This window comes from Guillardia theta, assembly GCF_000315625.1.
Source record: "Guillardia theta CCMP2712 unplaced genomic scaffold GUITHscaffold_11, whole genome shotgun sequence".
Classification (NCBI taxonomy): domain Eukaryota; class Cryptophyceae; order Pyrenomonadales; family Geminigeraceae; genus Guillardia; species Guillardia theta.
In genome coordinates this window covers 569,260-591,080 of record NW_005434663.1, presented here as the reverse complement: position 1 = coordinate 591,080, position 21,821 = coordinate 569,260, and the positions used below count along the sequence as shown (strand labels likewise).

Sequence of the window (21,821 nt, the reverse complement as noted above, 5' to 3'; positions counted from 1 at the left end):
TCATCATCATCGTCATCGTCGTCGTCGTCGTCGTCATCATCATCATCATCATCATCATCATCTCATCGTCATCATCATCATCATCATCATCATCATCATCATCATCATCTCATCGTCATTATCGTCATCGTTTCTGATCGTCTTTTATGATCATCGTAATCATCGACATGAAAATCATCATCTTCAATACCACAAATTTACCACCACAGCCAACAACAACAACAACAACAACAACAACAACAACCTCAACCTCAACAACCTCAACCTCAACAACAACAACAACAACAACAACAACAACAACAACAACAACAACAACAACACCGTTCTTTAGAAAGGAACAATCACAAAGAGCAAGTCAAAAACAAACACGTTGCAAGTCTTTCGTTCTTTCTTCACAGTGTCTCATCGCATCGCAATATCTCACTTGAATCCAAAAGACTCCCGTGTCTACATGATCCAGCACCAGATAGCTCAATTGCACTTCTTGCATGTCCGTGACCTGTCAGTCCATCAAGGTGCAGTTGTGGAACAAGATGAGTTGACAGATGGACAGGGGAGGGGGAAGAGAAGAGAAGAAGAGGAAGGGAGAGGACAGGGCAGGGCATGGAAGAAGGCAGGGCAGGACGGTACAGGACAGGAAAAGAAGAGGGAAGGGGAGGAGGAAGAGGAAATGAGGAGATGGGAGGAGGAGATGGGAGGATAAGGGTGAAAGATCATTTTGATTACCATCTCTGCTGATGCCTCCGTCTTTACATCATCGTACTCGCCACATTCTCTGGCTTTCAATTTCCTTCCGGATCGATCGATTGCCACCAATTGGAGGCCTGAAACGGAACAAGAAAATCACCCGTCCTCCTCGTCCTCCTCGTCCTCCTCGTCCTGCTTCCTTCACCTCCTATTCCCCCTTCCTACTCCTCCACCACATCCACCTCCACATCCTCCTCCTGCTCCTCCTCCCCACTTCCATTCTTAGCCTCCTCCTGCTCCTCCTCCCCACCTCCATTCTGAGCCTCCTCCTCCTCCTCCTCCTCCTCCTCCTCTCTGTTTCCTTTACCTCCACCACCTCCTCCTGACCTGACTTCTCCACATTCAACTTGTACAGTCGTCCTGCTTTTGCTGTCAGCCGGCAGTGCCCTTGCGCGCTGCTGGTCAGCCAGCCCGAGTCTTCGAGCTCGCTAGCCGCAGCTTTCTCCTGCTTGCCCTGATCGACGGAAGAGGAGGAGGAGTCTTGTACCGACAGGCAGGTAAGGCGGAGCGAGACGCGGGGGATGGGGCGAGCGGTGAAGAGGTCCAGGACGCGGATGAGGAGGAAGCTGACGGGGACGTAGCGAGCATGCACCCGCTGCTCGCTGATCTTGTTCCTTGCTACGATGATGACCTCCCGCTCCGTCACCTCTCCTCCTTCCGACGGGAACGACGCTTGCCCCGTCATCCTCCCTGTCTGAGAGTCGAGGCTGATCCCCTCCGGCAGCTCCCCAAGCAGCAGGAACTCCTCTACCGTCCCTCCTCCCACCGTGGGCGTGTCGCTGTCGAAGGGGGAGGAGAAGAGGAAAGAGAAAAGCGTCTTATCCCCCGTCCTCGTCCCCTTCCTGTAACTGAAGTCGGTGATGGGCTCCACGACCTCGATCTCAATCTTCGTCTTGCTCGTTCCTGCAGCGTTGCAGGCAACCACCGTAACCTCTTTCCTCCCCATCAGCACGCTCGCCGTCCCGCATATCCTGCCGTCTTTCTCCAGCCTGATCCCAGGGGGCAGCGCGTTCAGCGCGTGGATCTCGACTGGCTGCGTCCCCGAGGAGGGAGCGATCAGCGGGTACTCGGCGAAGTGATGGAGGCCGAAGGAGAGGTAACAGGAAGAGTAGGAGGGAGGCGAGGGCTTTTCTTGCACCTCCAGCTCCAGCTCGGCCGAGCAGGTGCCGAAACTGTTCTTTGCCGTGACCTGAAGCTGGTCAGGGATGGGAAGATGAGGAGGAGCTGAGCAAGGGGAAGAGCAGAGATAAAGGATAGCGCAAACACATGGATGGAAGGTATACGGAGCAAGAGCAGGAGCAGGGAGCAGGAGCAGGGAGCAGGAGCAGGGAGCAGGAGCAGGGAGCAGGAGCAGGAGCAGGAGCAGCATGGAAGGATGGTGTCACCTGATAGACCATCAGTGGAATCGCTTGCTCAGGGGTCCCGGAGATCGTCCCGTGCTCCTGGTCAAGAAGCATGCCAGGGGGAAGAGGAGGAGCGACGGAGAAGTAGAAGGGAGGGAGGCCGTGGCGGAGGACGGGGAGGAGAGGAGCGATGGGCTCGTTCATGCAGAAGAGAAGGTTGTTCATCCTGCGATATCTGAGCGAACGAGGGGCATGAGGATGATAGGAAGGGGAGGGAAGAGGCTGTTGAGGAGGAGGAAGATATGGGATAGTGGAAGCAGGTGCAGGAGCGAGCAGGCTGCTGTTGCCTCCTATCCTCCTGCTCCCTCCGCCTCCTTCCTGCCTGGCCTCAGCCCTTCCACTCGCAGCGTCTGCTCTCTTGCTGGAGACCTTCTTGCTCGTGTTGGGGCCCTTCCCCGTCCTCTGCCTTGCAAGCGGCGGGTCCATGACGGTGAGGTAGAAGCTTGTCGACGCCTCCCCGACTTCGTTCTCCGCCCGAACAAGGAAGCAGCTCCTGCGCAAAGGAGCCTCCGCTGCTCCGAACACCCTCCCCGTGCGGCTGTCCAGCTGAATTCCAGGAGGGAGAGGAGGAGAGACGGAGAATCTGAGCCTGTGGCCCCTGGCAGTCTTGATGGGAAGGTCGAGTAGGATGCCGATGGCGCAGGTGACCTCTGGCTCCGTGTAGGAGGAGAGGAAGGGCTTGTCAATGACATGGAGGATGATCTCTCTGCTGACGCTGCCGACCGGGTTGCTGAGTAGGACGTGGACTCTCTTCGGGCTGCTCCTCGTCCTGCTGTTGCTGAAGGGCTCGCCGTCCAAGGGGGAGCCGCGGATGACTCCGGTCTGGTGATCGATCGAGACCCCTCGAACGAGGGGGAAGATGGAGAAGGAGAGAGGAGGAGAGCCGTCAAACGTCGGGGAGTGGACAGGGGAGTCCGAAGAGGGGGATAGGAACAGGGAAGAGCTGCCGTACTCGAGGTGAGTGGGAGGGCGGAGGATGGAGAGGGAGAGCGCAGAGGAGACGCTGACAATTCTGAGGCTCTCGTGGATGAACCAACCCTTCCCCCCCTTCTCCTCTCGCACCCTCACCTTCGTTTTCTCCCCTCCCCTCTGCTCGTCAGCGTTCTCCACCACCACCAGCTCCTCCCTCCCTCGCAGAAATTCCCATGATGCTGTCACCACCTGTTCCTGCTCGCTCACGACCGATTGACAAGCTCCGCTGATCTCCCCAGTCGCCGGGTCCAGAAAGAGACCAGCGGGCAGGGGCGGCTGCACGTCAAACTTCAGCTGTAACGGACGATCACCGGGAGGACGAGAGGTCGGGGGTCTGTAGACTCTGGGCAAGAGCAGAGTCATGACAGATGCTGGTCAGGTCAGGAAGCAGCACCTGGTGTTGAGGAGGGCTTGCAGGTTGACCTCCTCGCCTACTAGCAAGTGCTTGCGGCTCGGCACGAACTCCAGCGACAGCAGCGGCTCCTGGCTGCCGATGGCAACCCAGCAAGTCGCCAACTGCCCGACCCTGTTTCTTGCTACTACCTTGTACTCTGCCACGTCACGTCACGTCACGTCACGTCACGTCACGTCACGTCAAGTTTGACAAGGTGACGTCACCTGCTGGCTCGCTGACGTCGCTCATACATCCGTAGATACGCCCCGACTGCGAGCAGAGAGAGACTCCAACAGGGAGATCAGGATGAGCTGTAAACTGCAGCTGCCCCAGACATGATGGGATCTTGTGCCTCATCTTCTCCCCTATCCTCCTGTCCCAGGTCTCTTCTCCCTCTACCTCTCGGACCTCCTCTCCCTCCTCCTCCCAGCCCTCCTCGTAACCAGCCACACTGAACCTGGGATGAAGATCGAAGTCGACATCCAAGCAGAGGATGAATCCATGGTGATAGTAATCGAACTTGTCCGGCAAGGGGTGAACCGCCGTCACTTCCAGGTGGGTCGACAGGCACGACCGAGACGAGTCGTCGTAAGCCGTGATCGTCACTCGCTCGTCCAGGCACAGCACCGAAGGCGCTCCGCCGATGGCTCCTGTAGCCTCGTCGATCTCAAGTCCTCTCGGTAAGGTAGCGCTGATCCGCTGCAAGTCAGCGGGAAGATACGTCAAGAGGAGACGAGTTCTTCTAACCTGAAGCGCAAGGCCGAATGCTTGCCATAAACGAAGGGGCGACGCTCAGCAATGTGAGATCCGAGAACACACGTCAGCTTCTTCTCCACGTATCCCAGGAATCTCAAGCGGCGCATCAGATCGCCTGCCCAGACACTGCGAACGTCACTGGACACAAGGCTGGCCTTGCGAAGGATCTGAATCGTGTCCTCGAAGGCGCAGGTATCATCATCAAAAGTTACTTTGACATCTCTGATCAGCTGCTCCTGCCTCTTCGTCGCAAAGTCCAATGCAGTGTTTCCCCAGTCGTCGGCAGCATGGATGTCTGCTCCATGCTTCAACAGCACGAGCAGGCAGTCACCTCGAAGGTTGTACGCGCTGTGCTTCAAACATGTGTTGAGCAGGTCCTTCATGTACTTTGCTGCTCTTGCTCTTGACAGTGTGATCTGAGAGCACGTTGCCGTCAGCGAGGAGTAGGAGGCAGGCAGCAACAGGCAGGCATCACATCATACCTTGGTTCGAGCCAACTCAAACAGCACAAGTGCCTCAACTAACTCGGACCATCCTGAGCTTATCGCGTCCCTCAAGTGAAGGTGCAAGTTCCTCGAGAGCTCATGCCGGATGTGCTTCACGACCAGCAGTGCAGTGTAGCACTTCACTTGATTATGCTGCGAGGTGAACGTCTGTATCAACTCCGGAATGATCTCCATCACATGATATGCGCTTTTAGCGTCATTGTTTGCCGAAAGTAAAACCTGAGGGAAGCAAAAAGAAATGAGACATTCGAAGTGATCAACATCGCAAACTTTACAATCGCCTCAGCATAGTGTTGCGGTAGCTCCTGCCAGAACTGGAAGTTTTCATCTTCTTCCTCTGACAGCAGCCTGCTCAGTTGGACTTTGAGCCTCCTCAGCCCTGGTCGCCCATCGGCGGTGGCTGAGCCGTCAAGCGCTCGAAGAAGAGGGTTGGGGGCGAAAGAGGAAGGCGATCTCGTTGCTCTGACCTTCACAGGGAAGGAGGAGGAGGAGGAGGAGGAGGAGGGAGCCTCTGCATGCGCGCATGCCTCAGCCAAGCCCTCCAGGTCCATCGAGCATGACCCGCCGGCGGTTGAAATTTGCCACGCCTCCGAGGCGGACTTGTATTTTGGTGTAACGAGTGGCGCGGACGTTACACTCCCCGGAATGCAGAGCTGGAGGTGAGCTGGGAGGGAGGATTAGCGGGAGGATGGTGAGGAGCCGAGGGCGAGGAACGCACGGGATAGCACAGGAGCCTGAGTCAGATCCCTTCCTCGTTCCTGCTCGAGGCGTAGGAAGCAGAGAGCGCAGGCTCGTCCCTCAAGCACCCAGCCTGTGGAGTGTTTGTCGGTCTGGATCATGCTCCCGACGGAGGGCCAGGAGCTTTGGAGCTCGTTGAGAGGATCAGGAACGATACGAGCTTCATACCTCCTCGCCCTGTGGGTTTCAAGCAAGATCGCTTCAGACCTCCTCTGGTCAACCCGTTCGCAGTGTGGTGGAGGAAGTCGATACTGATGGGAGACTACCTACTGCAGGTGCTGCCTGATAGCAAGCAGGTAGGGAAGATCGTAGCTCCTGTTAGCAAAAGATCCTCCGGCATGCCAGCACTTGAAGCCCCGATTTTTTCAGCAATGCAGCAGCTTTTGGCTCTTTTGATGATCACGATGGTCGGAATGCTCTTTATTGCGTCCGATTCAGTGAAAAACGGCTCTTTCCTCCGACGACTCTTTTACATCTTCAACCCAGGCTTGGTGATATGGCAACTTTTATGTTTGTTGTCCGCAGTTTTCATCTTCTTAGCGTATGTACTCACTCATACAGGACTCATCATCAAGCGGTCGGGCAGAATAATCAAGCTACAGCATCTCGCGCCTGTGCAATCGTTTCACTTCATGATCTCGTATAATTGGAAGAGTCAGGAGCTGGCATGGTCACTGACAAGCTGCCTGTCTCACCTCGGCATCCATGTCTGGCTGGATGTGTATCGGATGGAAAACGCTCACAGCCTCCAAGACATGATCTACGCAGTGCCGAAGCAAGTTCTGTTTGTGATCGCCATAGTGAATCCCAACTATCTGAGTAGTGTAAATTGCTGTATAGAGCTTCTTTCGACTCTAGATATGGATCCAGCTCGCAGTGTGTTCTTCGTAGACGGATCTATGGACTGGAACGCTGGAGCTTCCCCACAAGATGCCGAGAGGATTCTGCGCGAGCATGGGAGGCATGTGGTTACCTCTGTCGAAGAGCTTCTGCAGCACATCGACGCAAGATGATTTGCCTGCAGGGCTCTGGATCAGACTTCATAGCCACCTGGTGGCTGCAACAGCCCGTCTCGCATCAACGGAGCATCGCAACCTCCAGCGCGAGGATTCGAAGCATAGTCGGCAGACATGCATGGTACTCACTCAAAGGCAAGCCATTTCTACCTGCAGATGCCACGTCATCAGGCCTGCATTACATCACAGACGATGGCAGTGAGTTTCATCCGCTTTTTGCCGTTCCTCACGAGCTATTGTACTGCTTGCTTTGCTATTTGATTTGCATTGTACTTACAATCTTGCCATTTGTCAACTGTGCCATTAGTTGCAATCAACCTCAGGAAAGCAAATCAACGGCAGTTAGCGATCATTTGTTTCAAGAAATAGATGGAAATGATTCAGGTTTCATCAGTCCACACGAATTTTCCAACTGGATCTCCAAACAAACTCTCAGCAACTGTTCTACATGGTTTCAAAGCACGGGAAGCAAATCAAACACGACCAGCAAAATCAAAGCTTCGTTTGACCCTCTGTGGCCAAGTTGCTCAGACTATGCTTGCTTGGGAGCCTTTCCTAATCCACCATGGGTGAATGTATATATGCTCACTGGCTTTGTTACCTGTCAGGCGTCATTCGGTATCCTTAAGAGGGCGGATGTTCGCTTGCTGCACAGCCCTCACCTTGCTCCGATTCTCCTGGCTCAGGAAGAGCTCGCTAAGGGCTTCGAGGTGATCTTTGTGACGTGCGAAACTTCTGCTATCACTCCAAGTTGCGAGGCGCAGAACATGCAACGCTTTCTCAACTCCATCTCGGTGACAGTGAGATTCTGCATGGATCAGGAGATCCGGGTGCCGCTGGCCGACAACGCGCTCTTCGTATTCTTCGTGCAGAGCGAGGCAGCTGCTGAAATCTATCAGTCAAGATTCTCCGGCAGAAACCCCGACCGCCAGCTCCTTGTGACTGACCCGGCCATCTGGGATGCGTTTCCTCAGCTCATGGACTATATGTCAATCACAGTGGGACGAGGCTTCGCTCGCATGTTCCTAGAGAGCCTGGGAGCCAAGTTGGCTGCCTTGCTGCATGATCGACGAGTAGATGCACGAGCGGCACCAGAACTAGAGGCAAGCAAGGAGTCCGAGCTAACCGTTGAGGAAGCAGTCACATGATGAGGCTTCTTCCTTCTTTCAGCTTTGCGCATGTAATAATCATACGATAGTCACTTGTTCTATAGAGTGTTGTCGAGCTCCACTGAGTTATCAGGCCCCGGGTACGAAATCGGCTTTTGAACGTGACTCAGGCCGCGTCACTGAGTCACAGGCACCGGCTTAAATTAAGGGGAAGTCTCTTAAATTTTAACCAAGAACCTGCTAAAAGATCCCGATATCCGACGTTCCAATTTTTTTTCATCGCTGAACCGATACTGTACCCCCACCCCGTATGAAACCATATCGGAACCAGGGTTGCTGACCGTATCCACTACTGCAGTACGGTTCGGTGGGGGTACAGGTACCACCCCTGTGCCGGCGCCCACCCTTTGATCATCAAGGGATCACTTACAGTGCTGTAGTGAAACTGGTGGTGGTAGAAGTAATTAATATCCTTTAGCCGCTGGGGGTGAGGGTGGGGGTGGGTTAGACCTTGCACCGGTGGTAAAGTTAATATCAGTGGGGTGGTTTGTTTTGGTTCCAGGGTGCGATCGCGGCGATGGCGACAATGAGGACGGGGAACAGGAGAGAAGATGAGGAAGAGAGGCTAGAGGAAGGAAGATGTGATGCTGGATCAGATCACCATCATGTTGTTGGGTTGATGCTCATCCAAATGATGGGGGGCAGCCACCAGGACATACATCAACAAGCCAAGCCAGAGTTGGACGAACAGCTTCGTCGGGATTCCAACGGAGGAGAGCAACTCGAAGAGGCTCGACATCTGGTCCGAAACTTGTACGTGCAGAATTTCGAGAGATCTTTGTGTGGGAGCTCCAGCAATGAGAGTAGTACCTCTTCTTTCTCGTCGTTCAGTTTCGGTTCCGACTACTCTAGATCGTTCGGAGAGGACTTGTCCACGGAATGGGGAGCAGCAAATCTCTGCCCAAACGGTGATCTGATGGTAGATAGCGATTTCGGACACGTTGAGGGCGGAACAGCGGGCTGGGGTAGAAAGCATACACCGAAGATACATCTTCATTGCTAAGGAACAGATCCGCTTGCTGGCGAACCCTTGTAGACAGCAATGCAAAGGAATTGAAAGGTTTGTAGAATGATTAAGAGAACTGTCGAAGCAAATAAAGCAAGAACCTGATCGAGCAAGTTAAAACTCTGTGTGCACACATCGTCAGCTTACTGTTGCATCAGCTGCAGAGCAAAGCTCGCCCTGATGGTCTCGGCATTGCTGCCTGGGATGCTTGTCAGGTGTGGGTCCAGAAGGGAGCAGGGCGTACAGTTGAGCTGAGGCCGTGAGAGCGCTTCCAGCACCCACCCTACTCTTCGTTGATCATTCTTGGCATCCCTGCAACGAGTATGAGAACTTTCGGTCCAAGCGCCGCCATGGCGTACAGTGACTGCATCAGCCTCTCCATAACGTCCATGTTCCACTGTGAGCGCGAAACTATCAGGAGGAGGAGGAGGAGGAGGAGGAGGAGGAGGAGGAGGAGGAGGAGGAGGAGGAGGAGGAGGAGGAGGAGAGCTGGAAGAAGGTACCAGCCACATCGCATGCTTCATGTCCAGCTCGCTGCAGTGCCTGCACATCGCACAAGGTGAACGAGCGAGGAGAGGAGAGAATCAGAGCTCACTTGAAGTAGAGGCGCAGGGCACTCTCCGTCTGGAGAGGATGACGTCAGGATGATATGCAAGATGGCAGCAGGCAGTTTGAGGAGGAAGGTGTACAAGCTTCGTGCTCACACACCTGCATCTGTGAGACGATGATGGCGTCTGCCCCGCAGCTCGCCTTGCACCTGCGGCCGACACGTGAACACCAAGAGCAAGGGATGGAACACGGGTAGTCCAAGACAAGGAGAGCAGAGGAAGCAGCTCACAGGCATTCGATCAGGAGCTCTGTCAGATTCTTGGGCAGGACAGGAACGCGATTGGTCCCTATCAGCGAGGATCGAAATCCAGACTCGTCGCCTCCTAAAAGGTTCAGGGCGGACATCACCAGGCATCTTATCGCGATCTGCGCGACATGTCAGGCCCTCCGGCGCAACCGCACGTCCCACCTTGGCGTTCCCTCCCGTCAGCGCGAGCTTCGCTCCTTCGATGGCCCATTTCGCCTCGGATTGTTCCCGCTCTTGGAGGCTGCAGGAGGCCTGCGGTCAGCGCAGCGAGTTGAGGATACAAGGCTCACATCATGAGGATGGCGCGAAGCATCAGCATCCGCACATCAGCGTACGGGTTCTTCTTCGACTTGACGTCCTCCAACGAGGACGCAAAGATCCCTTTCACCCTCGAGTCTCCCTCCAGCCTTCGGCACAGCGAGTACGCGGCCGATAGCGACTCCGTCGACATCCCTTGCAGACTCCAGTCAGCACAAGAGGCAGACCCACCCGTCTCCTACCCGAGAGAGCATCGAACCATCCTTGCTGCGGGTACTCGTGAGAGATCCAATGACCACCGGCTTCCGATGCCGCCAGCACAATCCCATCAAGGAGGGTAGACAAGCTCTCAATCTGCTCGTCTGAGAGCTCTGGCGACCTTCCAATCCCCAGAGACATCTCGCCTAGCTCCCTGCATTTGCCCTCCACATCATTCCATGTCTTGCTTGCCGACTCTCGGACGTTGATCCCTATCTCCCCCGCTGAGAAGCAAGAATGCTTCAGCTGCTCGTCACTGAAAACCTCTTTGCGCTTGTAGAGCAGCCCAGCAATGAAAGATTCTCTGCACTTCCGCTTGTTTGCAGAGCTTGGCCCGGCCTTGTTTTGGTCGGATTGCATTTCCTCACCATCCCCATGCCTCGACCGCTTGTCACCTGCCTTTCCCTCCTCCTCTGTCTCAGAAAGAACCATCTGCAACTGATCGATTGCAATTTCCAGCATATTCCTCGCTCGCTTGGTCGCCTTACATAGAACATCAACAGAATGCCAACACCCAACAGGGTCTTACCCCGTGCTCAGAGGCTGCGAGAAACGCGTTGACAAGGATGGGACCCATCTTGAGATTTTGTTGGAGCTTTGCAGGGAGCGTTTTGTTGATCATCTCTGTGCAGTTCTCTTGATTTTCAGCGCTCACGAGGACCTTTAGAACATCTCTTGTCACGTAAAGAACATCTCGAAAAGATTCTCACGTCCATAGTTCGCCTCGCAGCCTGAATGACAGCGCGGATGTTCTTCTTGCGGGTGATTTGATCTTTGTGGCTTTCGGCCGAGACAGAAAGCTCTTCTGCTTGGAAATAAGGCTGATTCACGGTCATCAGGTCATGTCTCATCCTCAGCCCAACCTAGAGCAGAAACCATCAGAAGCAGAAGGCGAGAAGAGCGCAAGATGACAGAAGGGGCCAATCGAATTCCATCAGGATGACAATAAAGACAGACAGGATAGAGCTCATTACGTATGCAGATGCAGCGGACGCTCCAGTCAGTGCAGCGATACAATTTGCAGCGGAGAAGGAGAGTTGAATGTTCTCCTGATCCTCCTCCTCATCTGATGACTGGCTGTCCGGAATGGAGCACATCAGGTGCTGCCTGTAAGGCCAAGGGAGCGGGGAGATGCCCTCGATTCCTTCGGCAAAGAGTTTCGCAAAGAATCCGTTCTCAGCAGAGGAAGAGCTCTCGGCTCTGCTCATCGCATTCTGGAAGCAGCAACAGCGTCAAAATCGAGTCTTCTGCTGGTTTGCAGTATCACCTGCGCTGACAGCCTGAGCGCGTTGTCGAGGTGGAGCAGGTCAAGGAGCAACTCGCTCTTGTTCTGCAGCCGCAGGAGCTCTGCAGCAAGGATCATCAAGCCTGTCAACCAGTCAGGTCAGCCCGGGAAACGAGGAACACGGAGGTTGAGGGTGATTCACCGCTGCCCGTCATCGCCGCGCCCTTCATCTGCATGTCGACGTCTTTCGAGTTTTCCAATTCTTTCAGAACATTCGTGAGCATGACAACAAGATCTTGTGCAATGAGCGCTACCGTCCTCGGCAGGTTCCGAGGCTTCCGGTCGAGCTGCGGCCTTCCCTCTCCGAATACCATGGAACGGCGTCGGCGGCGCATCCGGCTGGCAAAGTCATGAGGACAGGAGCATGTCCTCGTTCAACACAGACCGTTGACAGTCGCAGCATCCTTAGAGCCAGAGCAAGCGCGGCGAGGCGGTGTGGGAGTACCCTACAACGATCGATGTGATCCTTGACGATTGAAAGAGCCGCTTGCTCGGAAGAGTCCTTGGCGCTGTCCCAGGACTTCAGCGACTCGGTTGTGTTGGGTTCAGATTCAAACCTGTCCGTCAACGTCTTCAAGTCATCGTTGAACTCTAGCGAGAGGCGGAAGAGCTGTAGGAAAACCATCAATCGAAGAACCTAACGGAACCCGATGGATTTCAGCCCTGACCTGCTCGGCTCGCTTGAAATTTCCGCAGTGAAAGAACCATTCAGCTAGATCGTGACTGACAGCGCAAAGGTATGGACTTGAGCGCGAAGCATCGAGTTTTGAATGGTCACTGTAAGAAAGCATCAGGGCATCGATTCTAAACCGAATCAACAATCAGCTTCACTTGTTTCCTTGCCAGCAGTGCAATCGTGAGAGTTGGAGTAATCCTCGAGGTACTGAGAGAGGAAGCTCGCGGACTGCTCTACGCTCTCTTCTCCTCGGTCCTCTCCCCGCACCATGGAGCGGAGAACCCAACGGTGGATGTCGCATTCTAGGATTCTATTTTCAGGCTCAAGTGCGTGGGTGTGCTTTAGCAAAGTGAGTTGCTGAGCATGCGGAATGCCATGCTCGATGTCCTCGAGGGTCAGTCCTGTCTTCATGTCACAGCGCTGGAGGTGAGAGGCGAAGGAGAGCGTCTCATGGACAACTGATGCGCCAGACCAACATGCAAAGTCAAGTCATACCTGCTTTGAGAACCACTCTTGCCGCCAGATTGAAAGCGAAGGCTTGTGACGACTTACATTCTGCCTTAATCGTGGGATCGGTGGCTTTCTGCAACTCTGACTCCTGGTTCTGCGCGAGCTCAACAAGAGACTGCAGCAGCTCGTGGGCATCTGGCTTCAGCTTGCTGTCTGTCTTGAGGCCTTGAAGATGTTGGTCCAGCAGCACAGGCTTCAGAACAAACTCCATGAAGCTCGGCATGTTTCCCCCTTGAATTGTTTTCAAGTCTCCTTTCAAGTTAGCATCGGACCTGCCAAGTGCAGGCACCACTCGTCAGATCAGATATGTCGCTCCTCTCCACTCATCCATCTCCCCTCCTCCCTCCTCATCCTCTCTTGCACACCTTCGCTCTGCATACCGCCCTTCCCTTCCCCCCTTCTACTTGCTCCCTTCACCGCCACTCCCCTCCCCTCATCGCTTCCCACCCGCCTTTTCTGGCCCATCTCTTCTACGCCTCCGCCATCTCTCCTCTTGCGGCATGTCCGCTCGTTAGTTTCTGCCCTATCCACTGCTAATACACTTCCCTAATTCGTCTTGCTGCCACACGGGGCACATAGTCTGACGTAGAGAAATGATGATCCGCCTCAGAGTTATAGGGAGTCCAAACCCGCCTCAGATGTATCTTGCAAAGGTCAGTGAAAAAATCCCTATATCAGTATTTGCTGTCCTCCACCAACCATGGAACAAAATGAACCCTCAACTGCCGCTTGTGAAGGAGTGGAAATGAGGGGGGCGGTCAGAGGATGGGGGAAGGAGTACCGGGAAGAGCGGCACATGGGAGCACAGTGGGCAGGGGAGGAGACAGGGCAGGGGAGGGTAGAGAGAGCAACAAGAGGATGCAGGAGGAGCGCTGAGAGGGAGCTGGATGGAAGTGACGAAGGTGAGCGGGCCATAGTTTCCCACTGAAAGTCTTGTTGTGCAGGTAGAGTAGGAGGGGAGCCGGTCGTAGCCATTGCAACAGTCCAGCTGTGCTGAGGGCTCTCCGATTATTCCTGTGCTTCCGGAGTTTAAGGACGGCCATGTGCGACAGAGGGTCCTAAGCCGAAGGAAGAACGAGTTCAGATGCAGGCACGACGCGACTGGGGAGAAGAGCTAGATTCGACTCCGATGAGTGAAAGAGATCAGACTTGTTGAAGCCTCCGCCATGCCGAAAAAGGGCGGAAAGAAGGAGGCGGGAGGAGGCGAGGAGCCGAATCCATTCGCGGATGTGCTAGCTCAACCAGAAAAGGTCCTAGAGTTCGTCACAATCAAGGAGAAGCTAGACAAGTCCATCAAAGCTCAGCAGGACCTCCAGGAGGAGAACAAGAAGCTCAAGGAAGAGCTCCAGCTCCAGCAGCTCGAGCAGCGCGACCTGTACACCTTCCTGAACAAAGAGATCGTGACCAAGAGCTCAACGATAGCAAAGCTCGAGGCGCAGGTGAAGGACTTGGAAACCCAGCTACAGAGCGATCAGGCAGTGGTGGAGGAGAAGCACAACGAGGAGAAGGAGCTGGCGAAGGAGATCACGGCGAAGTTGGCCAAGGAGGTGGGGAGATATGAGAAGGAGCTATCGGATCTCAACGTGTTCATTGAGAAGAAGCACCACATCGAAAAGGAGCTCGAAAACGCCCAGAACGACCTCGCACGTGAGAAGAAGAAGCATGAGCAAGTGGTGGCGGAGCTCGAGAGGAAGACTGTGCAAGAGAAGGCGGCCCTTCGAAGGGAGATGGAGCTCAAGATCGAGGAAGTTAAGGCGACCTTCACGAAACTGACTGACAACCAGCTCAAGTCCAGAACGAAGCAAACGATGCAGGAGAACGAGAAAATTTCGGCCGAGCTGGTGTACCAGAACAAAGAGTCTCAGAAGATCTTACAGAAGAACATCAAGTTCGAGGAAGAGAACCGTATGCTCCGGCGAGATCTCGAGCTCCACAAGCAGACTGAGGCAGAGCTGGTGAAGAGGAACCATGCGTACATGAAGACCATCAAGACTTTGCTGGGCAAGGTCAAGACCTTGGAAGGAGCGAGACAAGAGAACGAGAAGGAGAGCAAGGCGAGAGTCGACGACGCTGAGGGCAAGTGCAGGGAGCAAGTGAGCGGCTTGCAGAGGGTGAGCACCGGCCTGAACTTGAAACTCCCGATGAGATGTGTCGATAGGATTTTGAGGAGGTCAAGAGGGAGCTGGAGGAGACGAAAAGGGAGCTGGAGGCCAAGACGGTTGAGCTCTTCCGCATCGAGACGCTTCAAGACGAAGTTCGCACTCTCTCCTCTTGCGCTCCCCGGTGACTCAGCCTGCAGCTTGTGGAATTCCTCGCGAAGGCTGCGAACGAGATCAAAGAGCAGTACATCGAAACACGAGGAGAGGTGATCTACAGCTCCCCGTCTTTCGCACTTTCCCCAGCATTGTCGCTCCCTCTCTCTCCTCTCTCTCGTTACCCTCATCATCATCTCATTTCTATCCATGACCCCCTGCTCATCATCATCACAATCCTTTCATTCTGATCGCCTCCTCCCTTGCTCTCATCTGGCCGCAGGATGCCTGGCTGGAAGAGAGCAGTCTGCCCGAGCTTGCTGAGTCTGGTTGGAGGCCTGAGGACGCTCTTCCACCGCGTCTCGATGAGCTGAACCTCGTATGCCCTTTCCCCCCCCCCTTTCCTGCTTCCGCGCTTCATCCTCCCCTTCCTTATCATCCCCATCCCCGCCTCCGCGTCCTCCTCCTCCTCCTCCTCCTCCTGATTTGCAGCAAGCTGATCTGAGCGAAAGATCGAGCGCGAGCGCGTCCTCCGATTCCTCATCCAGCGAGTTCACGAGCAGCAGGCGAGTGGGCACGAGTGACCAGGAGACTCTTACCGGCTGCTCCAGATGAAGGCGAACCCTGGGCGAGGAGCTCCTCCAAGTCATGGTAGGATGAGCTAGCAGCTGTAAAGGAGCTGACGTATGTTGATCAGAGCCAGACGGCATGTTCCCTCCCATCGTCTCCGCGGGGAGAAGGCAGCAGGCCAGGAGCGAGTTCCAGGCGGAGAAGAGGGGAGGGTCACCAGGGCAACGCAGCTACGCGCGGAGTGAGTTGAGCGGTAAGCACTTGTAGGAGAGCTTGGATGGAGGGAGGGGAAGGAGGAGGAGGGAAAGAACAAGAGTGGAAGGGACAGGGATCAACAAGGGAACAGGATAGATGACAGGAAGGGGGGCGCCGAGGGGATGGCAGCAACGCTGATTGAACTACTCCAAATGCAATCATATGTAATTAAGATCCTGATCATAAAGGACCACAAGTGGCCAGTCAAACCTCTTCCGAACCTCGTCGTGGACTGTTTGCTGGCTTTACATGAAATCATAGCTGAGAACGCGGTCAGCACGAGAGCAACGTGGCATCAAGACTCACTCGTCTCCTCGAGTGCCACCACCGCCTCCCCAGTCCTCTCCTCCTCCAGTACCAAAGGCATCGTACCTGCCCCTGGATTAGCCAAGTGCGGAAGGGGAAGGGAGCGAGGAGAGGAGTCATCATACATAGACATGCTCTTGTGGTCTGCGACGCGGGCAGAGCCCTTGCCCGCCTGCTTCTGCGCGCTCGGGTCTCCTTGCAGCTCAGCCTTCTTGTGGGCGATCTAAAGGGAGGGAGAGTGAGCATGGGAGGGCAGGAGGGAGAGCAAGAGGAGGCTTACCTTGCCCTGCTGCTCCCTGGTGAGGGTCAACCCGCAGCCCTGGTCAAAGTTTGAGTGGCAGGAAGGAGGAGAGGGCAGCAAGAACCTCCTCGATGATCCTGAGGACTTCCTCGGGCTTGCAGTCTCTAACAAGGTCGTGCAGGAGCACCTTCATCAGCAGCTGCCTTGCGGTCAGCTTCACCTGTGTACGAGACGTCATGCATGTCAACCCTTGCCAAGAACGCTCCGCCGTCGCCCTCCTGCTGCACTCCTCTCTAACCTTCTCAGGGGCCTTGCTGCGGCTCTTGGAGGCAAGAGCCTTCTCTTCAATCTTGAGCTCCTTGTTCAACATATCCTGGACGGGCCCGAGTCAAGGAGCAGCATGTCAGCAAGGCAACAACCTCAATGTCAGCCTCGCTCAGGTCCTTGTCGGCATCACGGATGAGGTATCTGAGAAGATCAGCGACGTTGAAGTCCTGCAAGCACAGCAGTGACTGGTCGATCTTGTGATGTGGTATGAAGAGCACCTCTCGCCCCTTGGTCAAGACAAGCATGAGCTCCTTGACCTGGTTGGAGTCCTGCCATGCTGTAAGGTCGAGCACAATTGTCAACTTCATTCTTACAATCGACTTGGTCGTCTCCTGAAGGAGCTTGCGAATAAGAGCGAGGTAGAGGAACTCATCCTGCACTCCACCGATCAAGAAGGAACAGTACTTGCGCAAGAAACCTGAAACTTGATGATCTTGGCAGCGGTGTACTCAGCAAACTCCTCGACGTCCTTCTGCTTGGAGTTGCAGGAGAGATTCCAACTCTCAAACCGGCCACTGTCAGATGTTCCTTCTTGTGCCTTGCCTCCACTGCCTGTACCAAGTGATGGTGAGAGGAACCGCTGCAAACCTCGCGGCTGCTCTTTTTCACCAAACATGTCTTGAGCGTTCTCAAAGTCACTCTCTTCAATCTTGCGCTGCAAGGAGACCTACAGCAGGGTCAACACAGGCGTGCAGGGAGGGAGGAGACCTCTCGGATCTCACCTGGGCCTCACTCTTCGTCATCTCTTCAGCGCGGCGTTTCTCTTCCTCCTCCTTCTCCTTGATCAGCCTCTTGGTAGCCTTCCCCTTCTTGGAGCTCTCCTTGGGGAGTTCTTTGGGGAGGATGTCGTCGATCTCGCTCAGCCTGGGCATGCTTGTCAATGGTGTCTACTTACCTTCTCTGCTGACCTCTCAAGGAGTTTTGCCTTCTCCTCTCTCAACTTCGCCATTTTCTCATCAGGGTCCTCCTACAAGAACACTTTTCAGCCATAGCGCACGAGGCCGCGTAACCGCCTCACCTCCTCCTCCTCTTCCTTGTCAGACCATTCATCTTCGTCAGGCTTCTTCTGAAGTTGAATGTCATCTTCGTCGGCGTTCTCTGCATTGAAGGAAACGCCGTCAACGATGCAGGAACAGGGATTGCTGCAGTGCCTACCCCAATCATCAAGATCACTCATCTTGTCCAAGGAAGGTGATGAACTCGCAACGGTTGAAGTATACGTTCACTGGCTTTCAGATTTCTGTGAAACAAAGAAATGAATCGGACTCAAAGCAGGGCTTTCGTGATGAGGTTTTCATGATAGTTCTCGTCCCTAGCTTTTCTTTTCTCGGTCCTCTCAGTCACCCTTGAGTTACCCCAGGGATCTCTATGCTTGGACTAAACAGGGTTCTCAATGAGTTTCCTTGCTGCTTCTCCAAGAACGTTACTGTTTGAGTTCCGGTCTCTTGTGTCAATCTCCTTCCCAATGAAATATCTTGTCCAAATCTGATGTCCACTCTTGACTTCTTCATATTGATCTACCATTTCCCATGTTCCCTCGTACTGTAACTTGCTGCTTCCTCTCTCCCTTGTTGCTCTCTTCCCATCTCATCATCTCCATTGTATCATCAGTCATCCCTTCCCCCATCCTTCCCTCTCCCCCTCCCTCCCTCGTGTACTCCCGCTTTTCGTCCCCCTAGCACATTGTACGCGTCAGCGCACTTCTTAAGTGCACGAACATTTGGTCAATAGTTTGAAATTAAGAGACAAGTTTTCAACGAACCAAATTTATCCCTGAAATTACTCCAAAAAATTTCCCAGAATACTGCACGAGGGCCACATCCCCCTCATCCCCCTCATCCCCCTCAGACCCAGCAGACTCTCAGTCCGGCCAGCTCAGTCAGCAGCTCAGTCACTGCCGCCAGGAGTACGATCCCAGCCGCTGGCCGCCGGGCCGCGGGCAGGCCGGGCCAGTCACTGTGCGTGCCTGACACCGTGACGGGCGTCGTGACGGCGCTGGTCCGAAATGCTCAGCCCGGCCGTCGGCGACGGAGTGACTCCGAGCCGAGCCTGACCTATCCGATGATCAGTAGTGACAGGCTCCCGGAGTCCCGACTCGTCACTACTGGCACGGCGCCGGGCGCCGCGCCGCGGGCCGACCGGGCCCTGAGTCCGATCCGGGCGCCGGCGGGCCAGCTGGTACGAGTTTTTCTTCTGACTCATACCGACCTCACCAGAGCAGAATTCCATTGGCTGCACAGGGAGGATTTTATAACAACATCCCTAGTATAAAAGCTGTATCCTCTTACCTCTGGATCCACAAGGTCTACACATGAATAGCAATTCATTACACTGCTCTGTTGCAAAGGTACAAATTATCATATGTGAGACTATAAGATATTTCAAGCAAGTGCTGACCTTCACCCTTCTCCAGAGGGCTGACTGTGCGTGACTATTTGAAATTGAATGAATAGCTCCAAACTAATCGTATATGTTCAATCCTACAATGTAACTTTGAAAAACGAAGTCAATATATTTCAAAGCAAAGTGTTGAGTTGACCCCTCCGGAATCACAAGGGTCATCAAACGATGGCAGATATGGCTTGAGGATGCGGCCAGCCAGCATGAGGAGTAGCGCCGCAACCCACGCTATCCTCTTCGCCATGATCCGAGCAGCCTGCTCGAGATCCTCCCTCCTTTCCTTGAAGCAGCTCCGTCAGAACGATTGTGGATTCCACCCCTCTGCTTCTCCTTGCTGGATCCTCTCGCAGCCGGGACTGCAACGGAGGGAGAGGAAGAACCTGTTGAGTCGATCAGCCTACAAGCTCAAGGGGCCATGTTGTTCCTTCCTCCATGAGAAGATCACGAGACGCTTTGTTCGCGATGGGCTGAGAGCCTCCTGCTCCTGTTCGTCTTCTGCGAATAAAATCACCCCCGAAGACGATAAGGAGGATGGAGATAAGTTGGATATCGACGGCCAAGAGAAGCAGCGAGTCAACGAGAGGGCGTGGCGTTCTAACCCTCCTATGGTGTACACATGGGATGGAGATCTGATGCCTCGGGACGTAGAGTGGTTGGGATCAGAAGGAGAATTCTCTTTGGGGGATGGGGAGGCACCGATGTATACAGAGGACGGCGATGAGCACGCGTATCATGGGTTCCCCTGGGAGATTTCGGGCGGAGTAGACAGCTGGGACACGTATGACACCAACTTCATTGACCCCATCGCCGATACGTTTGCGGATAGAGCCAATTTCAGGATCCCAGAAAGCTTCGATTGGAACAGGACTACGAACTACAACTATGCAGCCCCGGCGAAGAAGGAGAACTTTCATGGCGTCTACAAACAAGTCAGATCTGCCTTGGACTACAACTATCACGTGAACTATATCGAAGAGCGACAGCGGCTGCAGGATGAGATTGTCAAGTACTGGTGCGACTCAGGAGTTCATTCTGATCGGCCATGGATCATCTTTACAGCGGGGGCAATGGGTGCAGGCAAGTCGAGGACGATCTCGCAGTTGGAAGCTAGTGGTGTGGACTCGCTCCGTCTCATGGTGAAGGTGAGAAGTAGCTCTGGCTATGACAAGACTGTTGACTCGCGCTGGCTCAGGTGGATCCTGATACAGTGAAATACCAGTTACCTGAGATGAAGGTACTTTGCTTCTACGGCATTGGGAATTGCTGAGGCTTCAATCTACCAGCATTACATCTCTCGAAATCCTGGGCCGAATCCAAACAAGAACATCATTCTAGCAGGGCACGCCACGCATAATGAATCGGGGTTCTTACAAGTGCGTTTCCATTGCTTTACGCTCTTCCTTCTTGACTCAGCTTGCTGTTATGGCAGGAGGTGATTGTGCGAAAGCTGATGGAGGGCAGCAAGCATTTGATAGTGGATGGGTCCTTGTCCAACGCCGAGTGGTATCGGGAATATCTGACGCAGATCCGAACCAAGTCAGTGACGTCGTGTGATCGGGGCGGGTAGACGAATAACTTGCCAACCAGGTATCCTCACTACCGGATCGGAATCATTCACGTCATGTGCGATCGAGAAATCATCTGGGAGAGAGTCCAGCAGCGGTGCATCCGCACGGGGCGGTGCATCTCCCGGCAGGTCGTCGACCTCTCTGTCGAGGTGCGAAATGTGCGACGGAGCAGCACTGCCGTCCTGACGGGTGGGGGTGCAGATGTCGCCCAAGGCAGTCGAGCAGTTGACTCCTCTGACGGATTTCGTGGCGGTGAGTGGAAGGGGAGGAGAGGCTGTACCGGGTGACGGGCGTGTGTGGGCAGATCGCACGTAGCGATGGAGACATACAGGACAAGGAGCTTATCTTCACACACCTCAGGTCATCGGCCGCTCTCGGAGGTTGGGGCCTGTCTGACCCTCGATGGTGCGCAGGAACACGAGCATCCTCGACGATTTCAAGAAGAACTTGGAGGGGGGTTCCGATCGGATCCCCTCCTGCAAGGATGAGATCTCCTTGAGTTTTTTCATGCTCGAACACATCCTCAGCTCTTGATGTTCACTAGTGGTAGAATAATGCACATGAATGTAATATATCAATATTGTACAAAGCTGATGTCGACTAAGGCCAACATCCACACTCTACGAACCTGCTGGTCTCCCCCCGTCGGTATGTTACAAGAAGTTTGAGCCAACGCTGTACAAGATGAACCCCACGACCCATGCTGGGATGCTGACGACGCTCACCATCCAGAGAGGGATGGACCTGCGATCTTGCAGGACCTGCGCTACTCGTCATGCTCGCACAGACGCCAAGTCAGCTTCTCTCACCTCCTCGCTGAAATCCCCGAGGAATTCCTCCCAGCTCCTCATCAGGAGCAGGAAGGCTTGCGAAGAGCAGCATGCTACAGCCGGCCCTGCCATGATCATGGCGACGTTGGGAGGCGAGACAATGGAACGCATGACCCATGGAGTCATCGCCCCTATCACGGCAGCAGCATGGTAGCTCACTGCCCGCGGCACCCACATGCTGCGCACCTGGGCAAGCATGGCTGCCGGTCTATTATCAAACAAAGTCACGGGAAATGAAATGGACGCAGAGCGCGAGGTGTTAGAGGGAGGAGACGGAAGTGGTGGGGAGGGGATGCGGAGAAGGCGTTGCCTCAGAAAGTGGTGGGGAGGAGGAGGAGGGAAGGCTGTAAGAGTGCGAAGGTAAAGAACAAACAAGCATGCCGTGAGGGAGACAGAGACGAGACAGGGACAGAGACAGAGACAGAGACAGAGACAGAGACAGAGACAGAGACAGAGGGAGGGGGCGCAAAGGGATATGAAATACAAGTGAAGTAAGAAGGATTGGAGGCAAGAGCACACTAT

At 54.5% G+C, this 21,821-nt stretch overlaps 7 protein-coding genes across 7 annotated transcripts in view; 4 read left to right on the top strand and 3 right to left on the bottom strand.

The window, feature by feature from the left end:
- Positions 1 to 5,303, bottom strand: part of GUITHDRAFT_134450 (hypothetical protein) — a gene marked incomplete at both ends in the record, with an annotated part of 9,147 nt that extends 3,844 nt beyond the window's left edge. The window contains 11 exons of the mRNA XM_005838462.1: positions 202 to 265; positions 425 to 499; positions 727 to 824; positions 1,075 to 1,936; positions 2,133 to 3,465; positions 3,517 to 3,673; positions 3,741 to 4,207; positions 4,264 to 4,688; positions 4,755 to 4,997; positions 5,054 to 5,157; positions 5,246 to 5,303. Coding sequence (XP_005838519.1) covers positions 202 to 265; positions 425 to 499; positions 727 to 824; positions 1,075 to 1,936; positions 2,133 to 3,465; positions 3,517 to 3,673; positions 3,741 to 4,207; positions 4,264 to 4,688; positions 4,755 to 4,997; positions 5,054 to 5,157; positions 5,246 to 5,303 — 3,886 coding nt within the window. The remainder of the gene's footprint in view (positions 1 to 201; positions 266 to 424; positions 500 to 726; positions 825 to 1,074; positions 1,937 to 2,132; positions 3,466 to 3,516; positions 3,674 to 3,740; positions 4,208 to 4,263; positions 4,689 to 4,754; positions 4,998 to 5,053; positions 5,158 to 5,245) is intronic.
- Positions 5,304 to 6,148: 845 nt separating this feature from the next.
- GUITHDRAFT_102801 (hypothetical protein) lies at positions 6,149 to 6,529 on the top strand (the record flags this gene model as incomplete). Its single annotated transcript, XM_005838461.1, has 1 exon — positions 6,149 to 6,529. One exon carries the CDS (start codon positions 6,149 to 6,151, stop codon positions 6,527 to 6,529), a length of 381 nt encoding a protein of 126 aa, XP_005838518.1.
- Positions 6,530 to 6,980: 451 nt separating this feature from the next.
- Positions 6,981 to 7,680, top strand: GUITHDRAFT_102800 (hypothetical protein; the record flags this gene model as incomplete). The annotated part of the gene is made up of 2 exons (XM_005838460.1): positions 6,981 to 6,983; positions 7,141 to 7,680. The coding sequence occupies 2 exons, from the start codon at positions 6,981 to 6,983 to the stop codon at positions 7,678 to 7,680; spliced, it is 543 nt and encodes a 180-aa protein (XP_005838517.1).
- Positions 7,681 to 8,774: 1,094 nt separating this feature from the next.
- On the bottom strand, positions 8,775 to 12,773 carry GUITHDRAFT_102799 (hypothetical protein; the record flags this gene model as incomplete). Its single annotated transcript, XM_005838459.1, has 20 exons — positions 8,775 to 8,808; positions 8,855 to 8,906; positions 8,952 to 9,019; positions 9,067 to 9,104; positions 9,211 to 9,250; positions 9,303 to 9,331; positions 9,416 to 9,464; positions 9,546 to 9,682; positions 9,726 to 9,804; positions 9,854 to 10,016; positions 10,064 to 10,562; positions 10,609 to 10,740; positions 10,790 to 10,942; positions 11,054 to 11,293; positions 11,347 to 11,447; positions 11,507 to 11,566; positions 11,619 to 11,703; positions 11,750 to 11,974; positions 12,308 to 12,441; positions 12,536 to 12,773. The coding sequence occupies 20 exons, from the start codon at positions 12,771 to 12,773 to the stop codon at positions 8,775 to 8,777; spliced, it is 2,556 nt and encodes an 851-aa protein (XP_005838516.1).
- Positions 12,774 to 13,716: 943 nt separating this feature from the next.
- Positions 13,717 to 15,386, top strand: GUITHDRAFT_134447 (hypothetical protein; the record flags this gene model as incomplete). The annotated part of the gene is made up of 5 exons (XM_005838458.1): positions 13,717 to 14,661; positions 14,709 to 14,804; positions 14,850 to 14,915; positions 15,086 to 15,181; positions 15,315 to 15,386. 5 exons carry the CDS (start codon positions 13,717 to 13,719, stop codon positions 15,384 to 15,386), a joined length of 1,275 nt encoding a protein of 424 aa, XP_005838515.1.
- A 381-nt stretch (positions 15,387 to 15,767) lies between these two features.
- Positions 15,768 to 17,743, bottom strand: GUITHDRAFT_161553 (hypothetical protein). The gene is made up of 15 exons (XM_005838457.1): positions 17,657 to 17,743; positions 17,520 to 17,599; positions 17,410 to 17,468; positions 17,224 to 17,365; positions 17,111 to 17,168; positions 16,920 to 17,053; positions 16,816 to 16,875; positions 16,720 to 16,770; positions 16,594 to 16,668; positions 16,473 to 16,547; positions 16,299 to 16,394; positions 16,214 to 16,252; positions 16,059 to 16,156; positions 15,934 to 15,999; positions 15,768 to 15,888 (listed from the first exon to the last, which is right to left on the bottom strand). The coding sequence occupies exons 1-15, from the start codon at positions 17,676 to 17,678 to the stop codon at positions 15,873 to 15,875; spliced, it is 1,071 nt and encodes a 356-aa protein (XP_005838514.1). The 5' UTR covers positions 17,679 to 17,743; the 3' UTR covers positions 15,768 to 15,872.
- Positions 17,744 to 19,506: 1,763 nt separating this feature from the next.
- Positions 19,507 to 21,453, top strand: GUITHDRAFT_102796 (hypothetical protein; the record flags this gene model as incomplete). Its single annotated transcript, XM_005838456.1, has 10 exons — positions 19,507 to 20,043; positions 20,094 to 20,135; positions 20,185 to 20,274; positions 20,331 to 20,437; positions 20,489 to 20,618; positions 20,671 to 20,721; positions 20,774 to 20,829; positions 20,883 to 20,926; positions 21,075 to 21,117; positions 21,228 to 21,453. The coding sequence occupies 10 exons, from the start codon at positions 19,507 to 19,509 to the stop codon at positions 21,451 to 21,453; spliced, it is 1,326 nt and encodes a 441-aa protein (XP_005838513.1).
- Positions 21,454 to 21,821: the final 368 nt, after the last annotated feature.